At 41.5% G+C, this 20,448-nt stretch overlaps 1 protein-coding gene across 1 annotated transcript in view; it reads right to left on the bottom strand.

The window, feature by feature from the left end:
• Positions 1-20,448, bottom strand: part of PHEX (phosphate regulating endopeptidase X-linked) — a 196,724-nt gene that overhangs the window by 104,816 nt on the left and 71,460 nt on the right. The window contains exon 12 of the mRNA XM_060137789.1: positions 1,838-1,939. Coding sequence (XP_059993772.1) covers positions 1,838-1,939 — 102 coding nt within the window. The remainder of the gene's footprint in view (positions 1-1,837; positions 1,940-20,448) is intronic.

Here is a 20,448-nt window from a genome sequence, read left to right on the forward strand (position 1 = left end):
TCAGAATGGGAGAAAATATTTGCAAATGAAGCAACTGACAAAGGATTAATCTCCAAAATATACAGGCAGCTCATGCAGCTCAATATCAAAAAAAACAAACAACCCAATCCAAAAATGGGCAGAAGAACTAAACAGACATTTCTCCAAAGAAGATATACAGATTGCCAACAAACATATGAAAGGATGCTCAACATCACTAATCGTTAGAGAAATGCAAATCAAAACTACAATGAGGTATCACCTCACACCAGTCAGAATGGCCAACATCAAAAAATCTACAAACAATAAATGCTGGAGAGGGTGTGGAGAAAAGGGAACCCTCTCTTGCACCGTTGGTGGGAATATAAATTGATACAGCCGCTATGGAGAACAGAATGGAGGTTCCTTAAGAAACTAAAAATAGAACTACCATACGACCCAGCAATCCCACTACTGGGCATATACCCTGAGAAAACAATAATTCAAAAAGACTCATGTACCACAATGTTCATTGCAGCTCTATTTACAATAGCCAGGACATGCAAGCAACCTAAGTGTCCATCGACAGACAAATGGAGAAAGAAGATGTGGCACATATATACAATGGAATATTACTCAGCCATAAAAAGAAACAAAATTGAGTTATTTGTAGTCAGGTGGATGGATCTAGAGACTGTCATACAGAGTGAAGTAAGTCAGAAAGAGAAAAACAAATACCATATACTAACACATATATATGGAATCTAAAAAAAAAAAAAGGTTCTGAAGAACCTAGGGGCAGGACAGGAATAAAGACGCAGACGTAGAGAATGGACTTGACACGAGGAGGGGGAAGGGTAAGCTGGGACGAAGTGAGAGAGTGGCATGGACATATATACACTACCAAATGTAAAACAGAGAGCTAGTGGGAAGCAGCCGCATAGCACAAGGAGATCAGCTCGGTGCTTTGTGACCACCTAGAGGGGTGGGATAGGGAGGGTGGGAGGGAGACGCAAGAGGGAGGAGATATGGGGATATATGTTTATGTATAGCTGATTCACTTTGTTATACAGCTGAAACTAACACACCACTGTAAAGCAATTATACGCCAATAAAGATGTTAAAAGAAAAAAAAAAAGAATGTAGCAGGCGTTTCCCACCCATGCAAGCTCCAGCTCCATGAGAATACCTAGAACTCAAGATGGGTCCCATTCTTTACTTCTAAACAGCAAGGCTGCTAATACTTTTCTCACTTATCCCCTTATGTTGTTGCCAGAAAGGTTTACAAGGCCTAGCAAGTGTCCGCTTCTATTAGGAAATGTTTTTGTATTCCTACGCAATGGTCTACTATTGGTCTACAGTTTATAAACATGCTATTTGGATCATTTGCACAAAATGATGAGTTAGGAAGTAGGTCTGCTTGGTTACAGTAGAGGATTTGCCTGAGGACATTAGCACACATCGTGCACGGAGCAGGACACACAGCTAATATCGGTTTTTCTTCTTTGTGCCTTGAGGGCTCTTCTGCCAGCTGCTCCCCCTGGCTCCCCACTGCTCTGCATTCTGCCATAGCCACTGATGGTTTAATGGCAAAATTCGCTGGGCAGCAAGCCATGTGGCTCTTACAGACGGCAATTAGGAGAGAAGGAAAGGCTGAATTACAAGGTGTTTGAAAACGCAGTTTGAAAAAGTCAGATCTTATTTTCTCTTACCTCCTGGTAATAAAATCTCTGTATTCATCCCAAAACAGGCAGCTAACTCTGGGGTCATTTGGAGTCAACAGCTCAGTCAATATAAAAATCCACTACACAGTCAATGGGGAGCATGAAAATCCATTAAAACCAGAAGTCATATTTTTTTCAGCAAAAGGAATCCTTACCTTTTCTTTGGCTTTCCTTTTCGTCCCTGCATCCATCCACTCATTTTCTTTCTCCAGCATGTCAATAAAGGCCCATCGAACACCCTCAATCAATTCCTCCATCTATAAGGAAATACCCAAAGAAGCAGGTCAAAACCAAGAAGCTTCAGACAAGCTTTTCTGGGCCACAATAAATAGTCCAATGCTAAACACAGTGTCAAAGAGGCTCCTTTAAGCTTGACTCCATGCTCTGGCAGCATTTCTTTGCCCAGGAAAATGCCTTTTCCCCCCATTACTAGAAGAAAACTAACCATTTCTTTCCTTGAGAACAATGTGATGGCCCACTTGTAAAAGGATTACATGAGGAAAGGAATTCGCCATAGGTTATGACTAATAACTTACCTGTAGCTACTGTATTAGTGCACCCATATCAAGGTTGCAACTAATTTCAATAGGTTAATAAGGGCTTGAGAGAAAAAAGCAAAGGCATGTGCTGGGTACTTCAGAAAGACATTGCAGAAGAAAGTGAGTGAACAGTTGAAAGAGATACTGTTAACAGAGAAACAGGCAGGGAGAGCCAGCACCCTAGACACTTCTCAATATGAATCACTTATGTCAAGACCCCAGTTCTCTCCAAATTAATGCCAGTGGTTAAACCAAATGCGTGGCTGTTCTCTGTCATCTTCGTACTCTCCTCTCTCCTCTCTGACAGCTCAGAAAAGTCGTATGCTATTTCAAGTCTAAAATGGTTAGGTCTCAAGGGGGCTGCTACAGAAACACGGTCTTCTGAAAGCCCTGTTTCAAAGTGTTCCAAGAGTGAGACCACACGTACAGTGATGATGTGTTTGCCCTGGCTTTTCTTCCAGCATCTGTGGGTCAGCAGAGAGGACTGGGGGAGAGAGATGCTAACACTTAACTTCAGCAGCCCGCATGGAGCAGTCTGGGGAGGTCCTGCTTGTCTATGGGTGAAAACCAATCGAAATTCCATTCTCCTATACAGATGCTTCATTTTTCCTAATAGGACACTCAAGAAAGCATATAATACTAGGTTTGGCACCAGAATGAAAATTTTCATTTGAAATTATGGAGGTGTAAATCCATTTTTAGCATTAATTCTAGAAAGAAAGAAATTTAGATGTTTCCTTGGCTCTATAATGAATTGTCAGCACAAAGCTCAAAATAGTTCTTTTCTGTTTAATAAGTTTTCAGCTATGTTTTCAGTTCAATAACAGTTATAAGGGAATAAGAGCTGGAAATCAGTGGGCTGGGTTCCATTGTATGTAAATAAGAACAAACAGCAGATGGAGGCGGGGGTACTTCACAGCTATTTCTTCCCAACTTAGTAAAAACATTAAGAGAAAAGAAACCTCAACTTGAGATTGGGGCGTGATAAAGACATGAAATGACAGAAGAGCAAAGGTCCCAGTTCACTGGTTCTCAACCTTGTCTGTACACTGGGGTCTCTGGTTGGGGGGTGGCGGGAGGAGCTTTAAACAATGCTGATGTCATTGTTGCAGAGTGAGGCCTGAGCACTGGGAGGTTGCAAAGCCCCTCCAGGTGATTCCAATGTGCAGCCAGGATGACGACTCACTGGTGTAGGGAAGCCACTTATTTTACAGATAAGGAAATTAGGAGTCAAGAGAGTCCATGACCAGGACTTTCCTGGCGATCCAGTGGCTAAGACTCTGCACTCCCAATGCAGGGGGCCTGGGTTCGACCCCTGGTCAGGGAACTAGATCCCACATGCCGCATCTAAGACTTCGCATGCAGCAACTAAGAGTTTGCATGCCGCAACTAAAGATTCCTCATGCTGCAACTAAAAGATCCCAAATGCCGCAACTAAAGATCCTGCATACCGCAACGAAGATCCCACACGCCACAACGAAGATCCCACATGCCACAACTAAGACCTGGCGCAGCCAAATAAATAAATAAATATTTTTGAAAAGACAGAGAGAGAGAAAGAGAGTCCATGATCTCTTCCAGCTCTTACAGCTGGGAAGGGTCAGAGCCAGGACCTGACCTCAGAGGTAAATGACAGTTGTGAGGTCAGAATGTCCAGGAGCAACAGAGGTGTCCCTCAGAAATCAGAGGAAAATGCCAGGAAAGTAGAAGAAAACAGAGAGAGATGCAGCAGTGACCATTTCAAACAGAAAACCCACAGGAGGGTGCTAAAACAACAAGGAAATCTTCAGGGCCTAGATCATTTGCCTCTGCAGTCACCAGCACCCCTAAGTCTTTATGACATCACTGTAGGGGAGCAAAATTTGCCACCCTAAAATATGTCTCTTTGGCATATCAATTGTTTTAAGCTGGTCATTTTCTGAGGAACAGCAGACATAGGAAGGGATCTGAAAACGAAATAGCAGTTGCCCTTTTGTAAGAAATATCTCCATTTGTAAGGGAAATTTCCATTTGAAGGGTGTCTCCCTCTCTGTACCTGGAAGAGGAGGATGACTAAATCTCCAGAAACTTCTATCAATGGAGAAGTCATCGACTTAAATCTTCATCACAATCACCGTCCTTTACCGCACTTTTCCTAGTATTGCCCCATAACTGACATCTTCTTTTGTCTTTAGCTGAAGATGGTATATAAGGTGAGGGCTTTGGCCGTTTTGGCAAGCTGCTTAGTTTTTCCTGGTCTCTCCCATGCATATATGCTACTTAACTTTGTTTGATTTTCTGCTGTCACTCTCTATCACATCAATTTAATTCTTATATCAGCCAGAAGAATTTAGAAGGGGAGAGGAATACTTCTTCCTCTCCAACATCATCACGCAGCAACACACAACACACATCAGCCAGCCTGGCACCTTCACTTAAAAAGAGAAACAGTAACTTCCCAAACTAGGGAGGGGCAACAGGGATGGAAAGAAATGGGTGCATTAATTTGCCAGAGATTCAGCGACTGAATCAATGGAACCAGGTGATTAATTTTGTGGGGAGGTGAGGAAAGGGTGGGAACAGTCAGATTAATTCCCAGGCTTCAGGCACAGGCAACCAGATGGATACTGCCACCATTTTCTTTTTTTTTTTGCATTTTTAAAAATTGAGTTATAATTGACATATATTAGTTTCAGGTATACAACATAATGATTTGATATTTGTATATATTATGAAATGATCACAATAATAAGTCTAGTTAACACCCATCACCATGTTACCAAACACAAGTTCATATGCCCAACGCACAGTGAGGCCAAACAATCTGAAACATCGGAGTCTAGAGCAGAGAAAGGTTTATTGCAGGGCCAAGCAAGGAGAACGAGTGGTTCATGCTCAAACACCCTGAACTCCCCAGCAGTTTTCAGGGAGAAGTATTTATAGGCAAAATTTGGGGTGATGGCTGCAGGGTGTGTAACTTTCTTCTGATTGGTTGGTGGTGAGGTAACAGGGCGGTGCTCCAGGAATCCTATGCTCAGCCTGGAGTTACCATCCTCCCCCTGGGTGGGGGCCTTAGTTCTTGCAGAAGAACTCAGAGATATACGGCTATGTGTATCCCTTGAGGAGGAACCAGGACTCTGCTGCACTGTTGTCTCCTTATTCCTCCTCCTTTGTTTCTGCATTCCCTCCCTTCCCTGCTTAGCAACTGTTTGAAGCTGCCCTTGGGAACTCAGAGAAGGTCAAGGAGGCTGAAGCCTTTTTCCTGCGAATAAGAAACGCGGGACACGGAAAAGATTTGTACCAGGGAGGGCCCCGCAGAGTCTTGCTCCGTTTCAACCAAACATAGAGTATTTTTTTTTCCCTTGAGATGAGAACTTTTAAGATCTACTCTCTTAGCAACTTTCAAATATACAATACAGTATTACAAATTATAGTCACCATTTTCTAAGACATAGAATGTTGGAAGACAAAGACAGGTGAAGACAAAGGCCAGACCTCACTGGCAAGTGGAGATATCAAGTCTGCACAACACAGTCGAGGAGTCTGTCTATGAAAGAGAGAAAGCAAAGACAGGGTACAAGTGGATATAGGGTTAAGAGAGGGTTCTGAGTTTGGGTTGTGTGCATTTGTTTGTTGCTGCTGCTGTTGTGGTAGTTGCCCATGTGAGAGGTTTACCTGTGTTTATGTACTGACGGACATTCAACAAGAAGGAAACGAAAAACCTGATTAAAAAATGAGCCAAAGACCTTGACAGACATCTCACTAAAGAAGACATACAGATGGCAAACAAACATAAGAAAAGATGTTTCACATCACATGTCATGAGGGAAATGCAAACTAAAACAATGAGATAGCACTACACACCTATTAGAATTGCCCAAATCCACAACACTGACAATACCAAGCACTGGAGAGGCTGTGGAGCAACAGGAACTCTCACTCACCGCTGGTGGGAATGCAAAATCGGAGAGCCATTTTGGAAGACAGTTTGGTAGCTTTTTTACAAAACTAAACATACTTTCACCATACAATCCAGCAATCACATTCCCTGGTATTTACCCAAAGGAGATAGAAACTTATGTCCACCCAAAAGTCTGCACCCAGATGTTTATAGCGACTTTATTTATACTTACCAAATCTTGGAAGCAACTATGGTGTCCTTCAGTAGGTGACCGGCTAAACAAGCTGTGATACATCCAGACAATGGAATATTACTCAGTGCTAAAAAGAAATGAGCTAGCAAGCCATGAGGAGACATGGAGAAACCTTAAGTGCCTATTACTAACTGAAAGAAACCAATCTGAAAAGGCTACATGCTGTATGATTCCAATGATACCACATCCAGAAAAGGCAAAACTATGGAGGCAATAAAAAGATCGGCGGTTGTGGGGTGGGGGTGGGGAGAGATAAGCAGGCAGAGCACAGAGAATTTTCAGGGCAGCGAAAATACTCTGTATGAGATTATAATGATACATTCATGTCATCATACACTTGTTCAAATGCACAGAATGTACAAGAGTGAACTCTAAGGTAAACTATATACCTTGGGTGATAATGATGTGTCAATGTAGGTTCACCTTCAGTTTAAAAAAAAAAAGTGAGTGATGTTAATGAGAGAAACTATGCATGTGTCAGGGGCAGGAGTGTTAGGTAGCTAGTCAGACATGAGAGGGTCCTGCCCCATCCTGGACGGTTTGCCTTTCCCTCCCCTACCTGGACACTGGTGGTTGCAGCATGCCCAGAGATCCTCCCTCTCGTGGTCAAGGACCACTGCTAGGTTTCCAGCCGTACCAGGACCAAGCAAGACAAAACCGCCAGCACAGGTTGACGCAGGCGCACCAAGACCTACAAGGTGACTCGAGGTACCCCAGGGTTCATTACGCCTCACTTGTAATAACTTAGCATTGCGGCTTTTGCTTCCCCGCCCCACCCCATGGGTTCTGCTTGGGTGCTTATGGGTAAGTGCCTGCATACTAGCAGGAAAGTTATATAGCCTAAAGCTGTCAATCAACTTGACAATCAAATGACATAGGACACACCCAACCCTGTCCCATTGCAGGGCTGCTCTGGTTTCCAGGTAGCCCACTCTCATCCTTTCTTGGGAGTGTACTTTCGCTCTGCTTAATAAAACTCTTGCTACTTAAAACTGCTCTATGCCTCCTGACTGAATTCTTTCCCTTGAGAAGGGCAAGAACCGAGGAAATCGCCATTCCACGAAATCTCTATACCCTCCTCTCAATTTTGTTGTTGAAGAAGAGACTATGCCATCTCAAAACACGTCTCTTTGGCTTAAGGATTATCTCGAACTGATTATTTTTAAGAAAGAGCACACAAAATAAGTGCTAAAAACCAAGAGGTTACCCTCTTGGAAGAAACATTTGCATTTATAAGAGAAACCTCTGCGTCTCCCTCTCTGTATCAGGAAGAGCAAGTTGACTAAATCTCTAGAAACTTTTATCGATGGAGAAGGCAAGGCATGAACTTAAGTCTGCATAACAAGCAGACCTTTGTTTACTGTGCTTTTCTCAATAACCTCCCTCAACTGTCCCCCCAGCCCTCACCCCACTCTCCAACATCTTCTTCTGTCTTCAGCTGGAGATGGTATTTAAGGCGATGGTTTGGGCCATTTTGGAAAGTTACTCAGTTTCCCTGGCTTGCTCTCATGTATGCAGGAGATATACATGTTATTTAACTTCTGTTTTTCTCCTGCTACTCTGTCCTTTTATGATAGGGAGGTCTCAGCCAAGAACCTAGAAGGATAGAGGAAAGATTTTTTTTCTTCCCCATGCTATAAACTTAAAACTGCTGTAAAAAAAAAAAAATTAAGTCCTTTTTAAAGGACTTACTGTGTGTAGGTTATATGCAAATACTACACCATTTTATATAAGGCAATCGAGCATCCGCAGATTGTGGTTATCTGCAGGGAGTCCTGGAACCAATCGCCCACAGATACTGAGAGATGACTGTAATCATTTTCCTCTTTTCTTTCCCTGTGAGCCTCAGCTGGTCTCTGCCCTAGTCCTCTGAGACCACCACTCCCCTCCTAGGTCTCATCACAGGTTCTCAATTCTTTCTTTTTGACCACTCTACAGATTTAATATATAACAGTTTTTGTGAAATGGTGCTGAACTACCCCAGCAGACTTTAAGAACAAGGGAAATCTCTGAAGGTGATTAATGTCATTGGTTGGCATGTCAATGCAAATAAGAGAAATAATGATTTTAGTATGCTGGAACTAGGAAGATAAATCACTGAACACTTCTGATTTTTATCTTTAGACTACTCTACAGCATCACATAATAACAATGCCTTCAGTCAAGTCATGTTCCCTGAGGCAGCAAAAGCCTGACGTGATTTTTAAATAAGAAGACAGAAATATTATTTCTTCACCAAACCTTGACCTAATGCCCCAACCAGCCAGCATATAACATTAATAGAAATCACTTAAAGTAGAAGTCATAAGGTGAAGTTATCCATAGAAAATATTTATTTAGAGTTAAAAATCAAAATATGACATACAAAAATTAACTCAAATATTATTATGGTAAAATCTGCCACATTCAGAGTAAGAGCCCTCCATGTAAAGCAGCATTTTGTTAAGCATCTACTTATCTCAGATTTTATGGACCCACACTGAGAAAATACAGTTTATTTGGTCAGTATATGGGCAGTTTTTAGTTCTTTCCCTCAACCAACGCTATTTAAAAGTGGGTTCCCCTTTTCATTCTTTGCACTCCAGGGTTTTGCCCACAGCATTCTACATCAGACACTGGTGAGTCACATACACATATGCATACACCTGGTACCCTTCAGGAAAGGTTTTTTTTTAATGAGATTCTCCTATCTTAGTGCATTAAAATTGTCTCACCTGCTCTTCTTTTGACCTCTCCTTATCCTCCCTCCCCTCACATGGACATAGGAACTTTGTGTTCTATATATATGGGTCAAGATGGTTCTATTAATGCATTTAAAGGGACATATGCTAATACCGCTTTGAGAAGACGTGAAACCAAGCAGGACCCTGCATGGCCTTCCTGGTGACAGACCCCCCCTCCGTGTCCCCCACTTCTTGTTTGGAAAAAAAGCTTTAGTCTCGCCCGCCTTCCCCTGAGTTCCAAAGAGCAAATTTAAGCAGTTAATAATTAGAGAAGTGACAGAACGCAGAAACAAAGTCAAAGCAATCAAGCAAAAAGTTACGATAGCTTACACAATACTTCAGCCATAAAACAGAGTCAAAGGACTCCTAGTTCCTCCTCAAGGGATACAGATAACAATCTGACACATATCTTTGAGTTGGTTTACAGAAACCAGAGCCCCACCAGATGGAAACTGCTGACCATAAGCATGCAGACCTCAGATTGGTTGGAACCAGAAGACTGATGCTTAAGATTCTCAAAACATCACCCTGTTACCTCACCAACAACCAATCAGAAGAATGTCCACAAGCTGATCACACACCTTGCAACCCTCACCCCTAATGTTGCATTTAAAAACCCTTGCCCAACCCTACTGTGAACTGCGTACGTGAGGGATCTAGGTTACGCGCTCCTTGTGAGAATCTAATGCCTGATGATCTGAAGTGGGGCTGAGGCAGTGATGCTAGTGCTGGGGAGTGGCTGCAAATACAGATTATCATTAGCAGAGAGGTTTGACTGCACAGAGACCATAATAAATCAACTGCTTGCAGACTCGTATCAAAACCCTACCAGTGAGTGGCAAGTGACAGTTAAGCTGCATCTTACGGAGGAGACTGGACAGAAGCAACACACTTCGGGTGTCACTGTCTCCCATCACTCCCAGATGGGACCATCTAGTTGCAGGAAAACAAGCTCAGGGCTCCCACTGATTCTGCATTAGGGTGAGTTGTATAACTAATTCATTATATATGACAATGTAATAATAACATAAATAAAGTGCACAATAAATGTAAAAAATAAATAAATAAATAAGTAAGTAAGTAAGTAAAATAAAAACGCTTGCCCAAAAGCCATCAAGGAGTATGGGTCTTTTGAGCTTTAGCTGCACATTCTCCCTGCAAATAAATGCTGTACTTCCCTTCACCACAACCCAGTGTCTGTAGATTGACTTTACCACACATCGAGTTTGGCTCGATAACAAAAGGGGTCAGTTCACCCCACTGTCAGTTGCAGTTTCCTTCAAAGCTTTGTCTCTGGTGACAAAGAAATCCTACATGGCCAACTCAGATCGTACCTCATACCAATGAATCCCAAACACTTAAACCCACACTTTCAGTCCCTTCTCTGAGTTCCTATTAGGCTTATATTCAGAACAATATAGGTGTGTATTTAATTGCCATTTATATTTATTTGATCTCCCCAAGAAATCCATAAGCTTCGAAGACAGGAATCATGATTTAGATCAAATGAGATCATGGATATGTAAGGCAACTAAGAAGTGTTGAAGGGGAGCAGAATTTGCCACCCCAAAACATACCTCTTTGGCATGAGGATTATTTTAGATTTTAGGTTGATTATTTTTAAGGAACAGCAGATTAGAAAAAGCTCAGAAAACAGAGAAGTTACTCTTTTGTAAGAGACATTTACATTTACAGGAGAAACCTCCATTTGAGAGGGTGTCTCCCTCTCTGTACCAGGAAGATGTCATGACTAAATCTCTAGAAACTCTTATCAGTGGAGAAGTCAAAACTTACATCTGTATAACGTTACCCTTGTTTACCGTGCTTTGCCTGGTAACCTCCCATAACTGGCTTCCCTCCCCCGACAACAACATCTTTTGACTTTAGCTGGAGATGGTATTTAGGGTGATGACTTGGGCCATTTTGGCGAGTTACTCAGTTTTCCTGGGTCTCTCTCATGTATACAGGAGGTATACATGTTATTAAACCTCTCTCTTTCTCCTGTTAATCTGTCTTTTCATTACAGAGGGATCTTAGCCAAGAACCTAGGAGGTAAAAGGGAAAAATAATTTTTCTTCCCCTATGGTGTTCTGCAAATTTAAAGTTGTTAGTTTTATGATTTCATATCTCACCACTGTTAGTTTTATGATTTCACATCTTACATGATATGATTTTTCACATGGTATGATTTCATACGATACATGTAGCAGATGTTCAATAAACAGAAGTTGATTTATGTTTTTCAAAACCTCCAGGGGGTATCTAGCAAAGAAATGAAATTTAATCAAATATCTTTTATACATGCTAATGTATAACAGTTATTCCAGCAGTTATTCCAAATATAAACTTCAGTGGAACTCAAATGACTCAGTAAGTTAGCCCAGTCCATTCTGAGGTTGATGATGCCAACGTGGTACAGAACAGATGGCTAAGAATGGTTTAAAAATATTAATATATGTATATACATATATATTATATATGATAGAAATAGCTATAGGCTGATAGAGTTCTTGAAGAAGAAAAACAATCTTCAAGGTGATTATATGCATTAATCTTAAAGTAATTTTAATGAAATTCTTAAATAAAAGCATAATGTTGAAGAGATTTTCCTCTCTAATATATTCAGAAATTATACGTAATATCTTAATAAAACATAAGATTAAAACGTCTCCAGTCTCCTCACTGGTCTAGAGCAAGACATGGTTCCTTAAATATAACCACGTGACGAGTGAATGTGAAAAACAAAAATTATTATCAATAATTCATGCGGTTAACCTGGAAGAAATAGGCTGCAATTTAAGGGAAGTTCCTAAAACTTTTCTTTCTGGCAACTGTCACTTCACTAGAAACACAGACATTAAATAAATCAATGCACTAATAAATGTTAACTATCCACTGACTCATTATTTATACTGTATTTATGAGAACAACTTTGAATTGGCTCCTGATAAAAATATAATAATGGCATTGAAATAAGAAGTAAAGAAGAGACCCATGTTAAGGTGGGAGAAGTGGTAAAGCCAGAAAAACTAAGGATAGTTAGGAAACCCTCAGTTTCTGGCAGCCAAGCAAGCTGGTATGATAAAACAAATCATACCAGTTTGTCAGGATTAACAAACTTGCGTAGCTATTTAAAATGTTGGCGAAAGAAAAAAATGTCAAGCTATTTGGGCCCCAGACATGCTATAAAGCATGTCAGTCTGGTGGGGCAGTTTACCATGTCCTCTTATCAAAAAGCATAAGGCTGGGGTGGAGGTAATAAGAGTAAAATCCTATTTACTGGATATGAACAGAGAGACTGTGCTCTGATTTTCTAACTCATCTTTTTCTGTTTCCCACTTTCCTACTCTTCGAGGGAACGGATCAGAAACCAGAATAATATTTAGAAGTCAACCAGTCTCATAATGGTCTAGCTTTTGGCTGTGGGTAAACTCCCTCCAGCAAGGAATTCTCCCTGGTCACATCCAAAACTCGGCTCTGTTGGAGGGCCTAAGTGCTTTCTTTCAGCCAATGAATTTCCAGGACAGGGTCTCCGCAGCCCACAGGCCTGATCAGATCTGCTTGACAAGACTGTGGCCGATAATAAGTGGCAAAGGCAACAGTGTCCAATGTTATCCAAAGATAGAGACCACAAACAAGAAAGGCGGCCCAAATGTGTCACCATCGTGGCAGCACACTCAAGGACAAGGGCAAGAGTAGTGTCCACACTTATTTCAAAAGAATTCCCAATGACCTTTCTGAATTACTTGTTTTGCTGGATGTCATTTTACCAAAGGTTGCTTAAAAACAGCTGTCAGGATTGGGGTCTTATGACATTTGCTGTAATAAGATTTAGCCCGTAGAGAGTTGTGAAACCTGGATCTGTTATAGAAATTATATTTGGCTCCTTGAGTAGTTGCATGAGACTCTCTTATGAGACAGATTTAAGCATTAAACGATAGGGCTGGTTCTGGAATGTGGCTAGGGCACCAGCCATAAAAGCATCTTTATCCCAACTGAAAGCTACTACACTGGGCATATATGCAGGACTAGGAACAGCAATCCCCCAGGTGCCTGCCTCACACTCACTCTTTTGAAGAGAAATTAGAAAGAAGAGATCTCAATGCAGGAGAGTTGCCACAGTTCTTTGATAGATAGTATGCATTCTCTCTTCATGATTAATCTTAGGCATGGCACACAGTAGTAACAGTAGCTGACATTCACTGGGCACTCACTATGCACCAGGCATGTGCTAAGCCTTCTACGTGGATTATCTCACTCAGTCCTCGTCACAAAACAGCGAAGTAGGTACTGTTTGTATCCCTATCTATGATTCACTGCAACGATGGCTTTTAACTCTATACCCCCATTCCTGTATCCATGCTCTTTGCTGTGGGACCTTTCACTAAAAAGGCAGCGTCTATTTCCCTGCTCTGTCATTCTGGACTGGCCTTGTGGCTTGCTTTGGTGAACAGAATGCAGACATGACACTATGCCAGTCCTGAGCCTGGGCCTCAGGAAGCCTCACGTGTCTCCGCCTGCTCACTTGCACCTCTGCCATCGCTATGAGAACGTGCCCAGGCTAGAGGCTGAAGGAAGTACAATACTCGGAGTAGAGCCAAGTCATCCTGGCCACCTCTGCTGAAGCCAGCCTAGACCAGCCAACCCCCAGACATTAGACAAACCACGCGAAAATAAGCAGAGCTGCCCAGGGGAACCACCAACCCACTCCAGGTGCATCAACATCAACTGCTAATTGGTGAAGGCCACTGAAGTTTTGTGGCTGAGTGTTACACAGCATTACTATAGCAGCAAAACCTTGTGTACCATTCATAAACAGGAAGATAGAGAAACAAAGAGGTTAATTTGCCCCAAATGATAAGAACACAACTGGGCTATGAGATGCTAATGCAAGTTTTCAGAAAATCAGATGTAATTTCTTAATAAGGTCAATATTTTATAACTGTATCTTAAAAGCCCTTTAAAACTCACATCAGTTTGTTTTGCCTTAATTCAGACGGATCTTCTGCAAAGACCCAGAGAAACTGATTGATATAATAGCTGACACCATTGCCTAGGCAAACGGAAACAGGGACACTTGATAGCCAGATAGAATATCCTTTACTTTGCATGACTTGTGTTGAAGGGAGCTTTATCTTTATCAGTACAATGGCTATACTGAGAGCAATTCTTGTAACAGCATCTGTAAGGAACCAAGAACCCCTCGGTATAAAGGCATTGCTATGATGCATGACACTGACTTTCAAGTGACTTCTGCCACTAACGTTAGAGTTACATCTCATTTATTCAACCACTGAGAAAAACGGTGAGCAAGGGAATTGGAGAACTTGAATATTAATGGAAGTACATCAATTCAATTATCTTGGCTAACTAATGAGGTGAACTCCTAGTGCATGGAGGTTGCAAGTTCAAACTCCACCACTGCAATTGGACCCATGTGGGTACTTAAGTCTTCGGCACCAGCTGCAGCAGTATGGGATGGGAGGAGAAACCCGTTCTTGGGATAAGAATTACTACCAGAATTGCTCATCCAGAGCACTCAGAAAACTGGACGATACTCTAGGTCATCCATGGCATTACTTGGGGACATGAACGATGTCCTTACCATAAAGAGAAAAAGGAATCAGCTACTAGAGTACAGGAGAAATCAGTGAATTGTTTTACACAGTAAATAAAGCTTTAATTCTTCACTTAACAAAATCTCAATCTAAAGTATAATAAAAGATTCGTTCCTCTTTAACTAAATTAACCTTCTGCGTACAGAATGTTTTCATGTATAATAAGAGACCAGTGACTATCTTTGATTTGAGTGTTGACAAAAACTCTCTCGTTGACCAACCTTTAGCCAGGTTCATCTAAGCCCTGTGCCAGGCCCGCACAGCCCAGTTTTACCAAGAATCCCGGTAAGTCAGTTTAGAGAGAACCCCCTCCACACTTGATATCTGAGCACCCTCCGTATCTGTCAGATTCCTCATCCCCCACCCTTGATATCTGTGCACCCTGGCCTGCCTTCAGAAAAAGTCCCCTGACCTTTGAACGTTTCCTCTTAGTCATTTTCCATCCACTGCCTCCTTCACCCTGCTCCTTGGCCAACCCCCAGCTGTCTCTGCCATGTTCACAGTTGAGCCCGATCTCTCTCACCTACTTGGAAAGTCTTGACATCCTTTGCAATACTCCTGAATAAAGTCTTCCTTATCATTTTAACAAGTATCAGAATATTTTTTTCTTTAATAGGGTTCACCCTACAACAAAAACAGATAATTTGAGAGAACAGCAATAAAATGCCTATTGGCAGAGCTGAGATATATGAATAAAGATAAGTAATTTGGGGAGAGTATCTATAATGAAATAAAATTATGTGGTTTAATAACTTAGCTCAGACAAAATGTTCAAATGGGAACTCCAATTTCCTTGAATTTTCTAGAAACTACAATTCAAAGCATAAAACGGAAAGATTCTTTTCTCCTTTGCATCAACACGATAGAAAATTTTTCTTTGACGTGTATGTTTACATTTCTGCCTTAGTAACCCAAAAAAATGGTGAACATTTTAAAGACTGTTTTGATGAAGAAACCTTACAGAGCCTTAGGTCATCATTCCAAACATCAGGGATCACTCCTCAGAATGATATATGTAGGAAATACTGGAAACTGAGCTCAGTGTGTGGACTGAGCCAAAGATGAACCTCAAATGCTGCTCTTAGATGAAATCTCTGATAATCAGCTTGTTTCTTACTGTTTCCCTGTTTCTTCTGAAAATTCTATGAACACAAAAAAATGCAATGTCACCTGGTTAGACTCAAACTGATTAAGCTTTCACTCTATTTGTCTTTAAAATATTAGAATGCTACTAGAAGCAAAACCTATTCCAACTGTTCCCTACCTCTAAAATGCTAAGAAATAGGAAATATGTGCCTTTTATTTGTATAAGATCTTAATACATGAATAAGTAACTTCCTGATAAGGGTGAATCAATTATAGGACAAGCCACTAAGAAGTCTCTTCATTATGACTGGTCTCCTCATGCCAGTCATAAAAATGGTGAAGATTCAAGTGTTTTTCAGAGAGAAGCAAGGGAACAGAACACTGACTTAAAGCTAGAGTGTTTGGACTTGAACCCCACCTAAAGCATGTTCAGGCCGTGTGACCTCGGGGAATTTACTTAAACTCTTGGAGCCTCAGTGCCCTCATCTGGAAACATAAGGGCAATAATAGCAATTACAGGGCCACCGCGAGGACTAAATGAGTTAACGCATCAAAAGCTCTTATAGAATGCGTACCAGACATCCAACTAAATATCAGTAAAAGTTAGCTACCTTATTATCATCATCAGATTTTTAAAACATTATATAGCTATCGTTGGGATCTTCGTGTGCCTACCGTGGACACTGATATCTATCTGGGGCATTTACTCATACGTTACAGATATAAATTATCATTAATAATTTAAAAATGGAAGAGAAAAACAAGTACCAACTTTAGACATCCCTCCCCACGTACACACATACCCCTAAATCTCTCTCCTGTCATTTAGGTCATGAGCCTATAGATCAGGGTTTGTCACAGTAGGATGAGAGCCATCATCTCTATTTACAGTGACAATACACCATGGATTCTCTGAGAGAGTTCTACTTTCATACCCTTCATATAACTTTCCACAAAAGCAACCTGTTAAATGATTAGCTAATATGCTGTATTTTTAAACTATGCATGATCTTCTAAATAAGATTGCAAAACTTAAAAAGTTCTCTGACAGACACGGTCATGACTTTGGGTCTGAAAACTGGAGAGAAAATGTTAGTGTAAAAGCCACAAAATGGTATCCCAGGGACATATTCAGTTTGGCCTCCAAAGTATTGGCCAAGATTTAAAATGTAGGATATTTCACATACAAGTCCGTATTTCTGACTTCTCTCAAAAAACAAAAAACAGAAACCGAGCAACCCTCGGCAGGCATCCGGCATGAAAAGAGCCTGAGCTGAATCCTGAATATCACATCCATTCCTATTCATCACTACTGGGTCCCAGACACCGAGGCCCAGGGTCAGCTGTCACTCATCACTGCACCTGCCCTGGCTTTTGCTGACACCCAGCCAGCTTTACTCCTGTACGTTATTTAATGTTCCTCACTGGCTGTGAGGGTATTTGAGCTCGGAACCCCTGACTTTCGCCTTGACTCAGTCCTTTGCACCTTTCAGGCACTGAACATCCTTGACTTGCAGACTCCACACCAGCTGGTCCCTGAGCCAATGAGAACCAAGCCTCCAAGGTGCTTACCTCAGAGTACAGTCTAGAATTTGTTTCCTCCTCTAAGCTGGTATCCCAGAGAATCTGAAACATCCTCACCAAGTACTAGCTTGACTCCAACTCCCACCCCTGTTCCCAGGCCATGAATCTCGTGTGGGGTTGCTTGAGTCCTTCCCCTCTCAACATTAGAGCACTCTGAGAAACCCAGTTGGTCAGACACCAACAACTCCACCTTCTCAGGGACCTTCCTGGCTACTAGCACCCACTCACCCAGGGACTGAGCCCTGCCATGCTGAACTCCAGGCAGGGCTTGAACTCTTCAGTTCTTTAGACAGGCACTGTCCAATAGCCACACATGGCAACTGAACACTTGAAATGGGGTTAGTCCGAACTGAGATGTGCTATAAAAATATGCATGGGGTTTCAAAGACTGAGTGTTAAATAAGGCATACAAACTATTGCATTAATAATTTTACATTAATTACTTGTTGAAATGACAATATTTTGGATATATTTGGTTAAGCAAAATATATTATTAGAATTAATTTCACCTGTTTCCTTTTACTTTTTAAATAAGGCTAGTAGAAAATGTAAAATTACATACATGGCTCATACCGAGTTCTACTGGATAGTGCTACTTTAGGTAACAAAGACAACCACCGTCCAAAGAGTTCTGCAACTCCCTACTCTCACTCCACTGGCCTGTCCCTCTGATTCAAGTAAAGTCTGCAGCCAGTCCCACATGGATTAAGGCCCTGGCTCACTATCTGATAGGCACGAGATTGTTCCATGTGGCCTCTTTAGGTGGCTTTCTGTGGAAGGATTCTCCTTTTTCTACATGCTATTCTTCCCGTTTCTAATTAAATTTGTAAAACTCCCATTGTTATGTGTGAGTGAATAAATATGACTGTACATGAATGTGGCTGTGTGCACGTGCAGACTCGCATGTGGGAAGTCACAAGGAAATAGTAATGTAAAATTGTGTGTTTTCCCCAATGAAAAAGGAAGAGAGGTATTTTGGGGGAGTGAGGGAGGATGCCTTCACCGCTATGAAGGAAACCCCAAAGTAAACTGCTCCTCCCACCCTCTCTATAACAAAGGGTGCCAACCAGAGGCAGTTGGGCCAACTTGCCATTAAGAGGCTGCAGAGGGCTTCCCTGGTGGCTCAGTGGTTAACAATCCACCTGCCAATGCAGGGGACATGGGTCTGAGCCCTGGTTTGGGAAGATCCCACATGCCGTGCAGCAATGAAGCCCGTGTGCCACAACTACTGAGCCTGCACTCTAGAGCCCACGAGCCACAACTACTGAGCCTGCGAGCCACAACTACTGAGCCCGTGTGCTACAACTACTGAAGCCCGCACACCTAGAGCCCGTGCTCCACAAGAGAAGCCACCCCAAGGAGAAGCCCACACATTGCATCGAAGAGTAGCGCCCGCTCGCTGCAACTAGAGAAAGCCTGCACACAGCAACGAAGACCCGACGCAGCCCCCCAAAATAAATTTATTAAAAAAAAAGAGGCTGTAAAAACAGAAATACTGAGGAGAAGCACAAAGTCTCTTAGAGGAACCCAGGTATCAGTTTTCAAAGGAAAACTAAATAGCTCCGAGGAAAAAAACAACAACAAAAAAAGCAGAACTAAAAAGCAGCCTGAAGGCCCTCACACCCGGGGTTTGGCACAGTCCACTTAAAGCAATTTGAATCGGGGAAATTTTCTATGATCTGAAAATTGAAGCGATTACTTGCACTAATGCAACAGGCTTTAGCAAACGATGTACTGCCGCCCTGAGTCAAATGCCTGCCCTGCTCACATGAATTGCCAGAGCTGTTTTTTGGTGGTAACTGCAAACACATGAATGATGCAAAGGCCTTGCTACTCCAAGTGTGGTCCCTAGACCAGCAGTGTCAGCACTGCTTGGGAGCTTGTTATGCAAATTCTTGGGTCCTACACCAGACCCAGTTAAAATGCAGTGAGATTTTGCATTTTAACCACCAGATCGTTCAGTGATTCCTGTACACATTAAAGTTTGAGAAATACCTGAAGTTTAACCTTCTGACTGTATTCATTTGCTTAACAACTGTTTTTGAAAATAAAACAATGGCACCCACCCCTCTGAGTTAGTGTCTCTGGAATTTGTGCCATTTGGGGATATTTTTGTTTTTCTCTTTGGATTGTAGCTAATAATAAAGAATGTTTTTCAAGTAAATCAGTGGTTCCAGGTGGTTCTTGGATGAGAGCCTTGTAACACGGCTATAAAAAGCCACATATTACTCTTATAAGTTTCCAACTTAAGTATTCCCTGAGGCAAATAGCTTCTGCTTAAGGGAGGCAAATAATTTTATGTAAAATAAATGAGTATCTGTGTAACTATCACACTACCTTCACATCCCACGTACATCAAAATAAGGGGGGAAGTGCCAAAATCAACTTTACTTGTCACATCCTGACACATGAAAAAGGGACTTTCACACCAAAACTGAGACAAACAAATTAATCCACATACCTTTCGTATTACTTAAAATTCTTCTACTGCCAAAAAAAAAATCCTGCTATATAAAAACACCTCCATTACCCCTTAATTGTTTTTATATCCTTCCCAGGGCTTACAATGTTACCACTGTGATTATCTGATAAATTCTCAATCCATTTACTCCGACCAAGGAGTGAAAGAAAACACAATGGGAATACTCAGTATTTTGAAATAAGACATTAATTCTTCAGTGGAATTATTTACAAGAAGAGTACTTACAGGTTCAAATATAAAGTCTCGAACTTGGCATAAAATTCTCCAAAGTATCAAAAGACAGAAAAAAATCCAAGTAAATGTGCTTAGATGTATGGCATTCCGAAGCAAACCTCAGCACATAATACATAGTTGTAATACATATCAACACATAATACCAACCAGTGGAATTATCATGGCTTCACAGACTTTTTTATTTCTTTGCCTTTAAATTCAATGTTTAATGACCACCTGCACCCAAGGTGCTTACATATTCATATCTGACTGACTACGATGGATTGTTATTAGCGAAGGGAAGCAAAATATACCATCCCCAAATATGCCCCTTTGGCATATTGATTATTTGGGGCTGATTATTTTTGAGAGGCTGCAGACATAGGAA

This window comes from Lagenorhynchus albirostris, chromosome X, assembly GCF_949774975.1.
Source record: "Lagenorhynchus albirostris chromosome X, mLagAlb1.1, whole genome shotgun sequence".
Taxonomy (NCBI): domain Eukaryota; kingdom Metazoa; phylum Chordata; class Mammalia; order Artiodactyla; family Delphinidae; genus Lagenorhynchus; species Lagenorhynchus albirostris.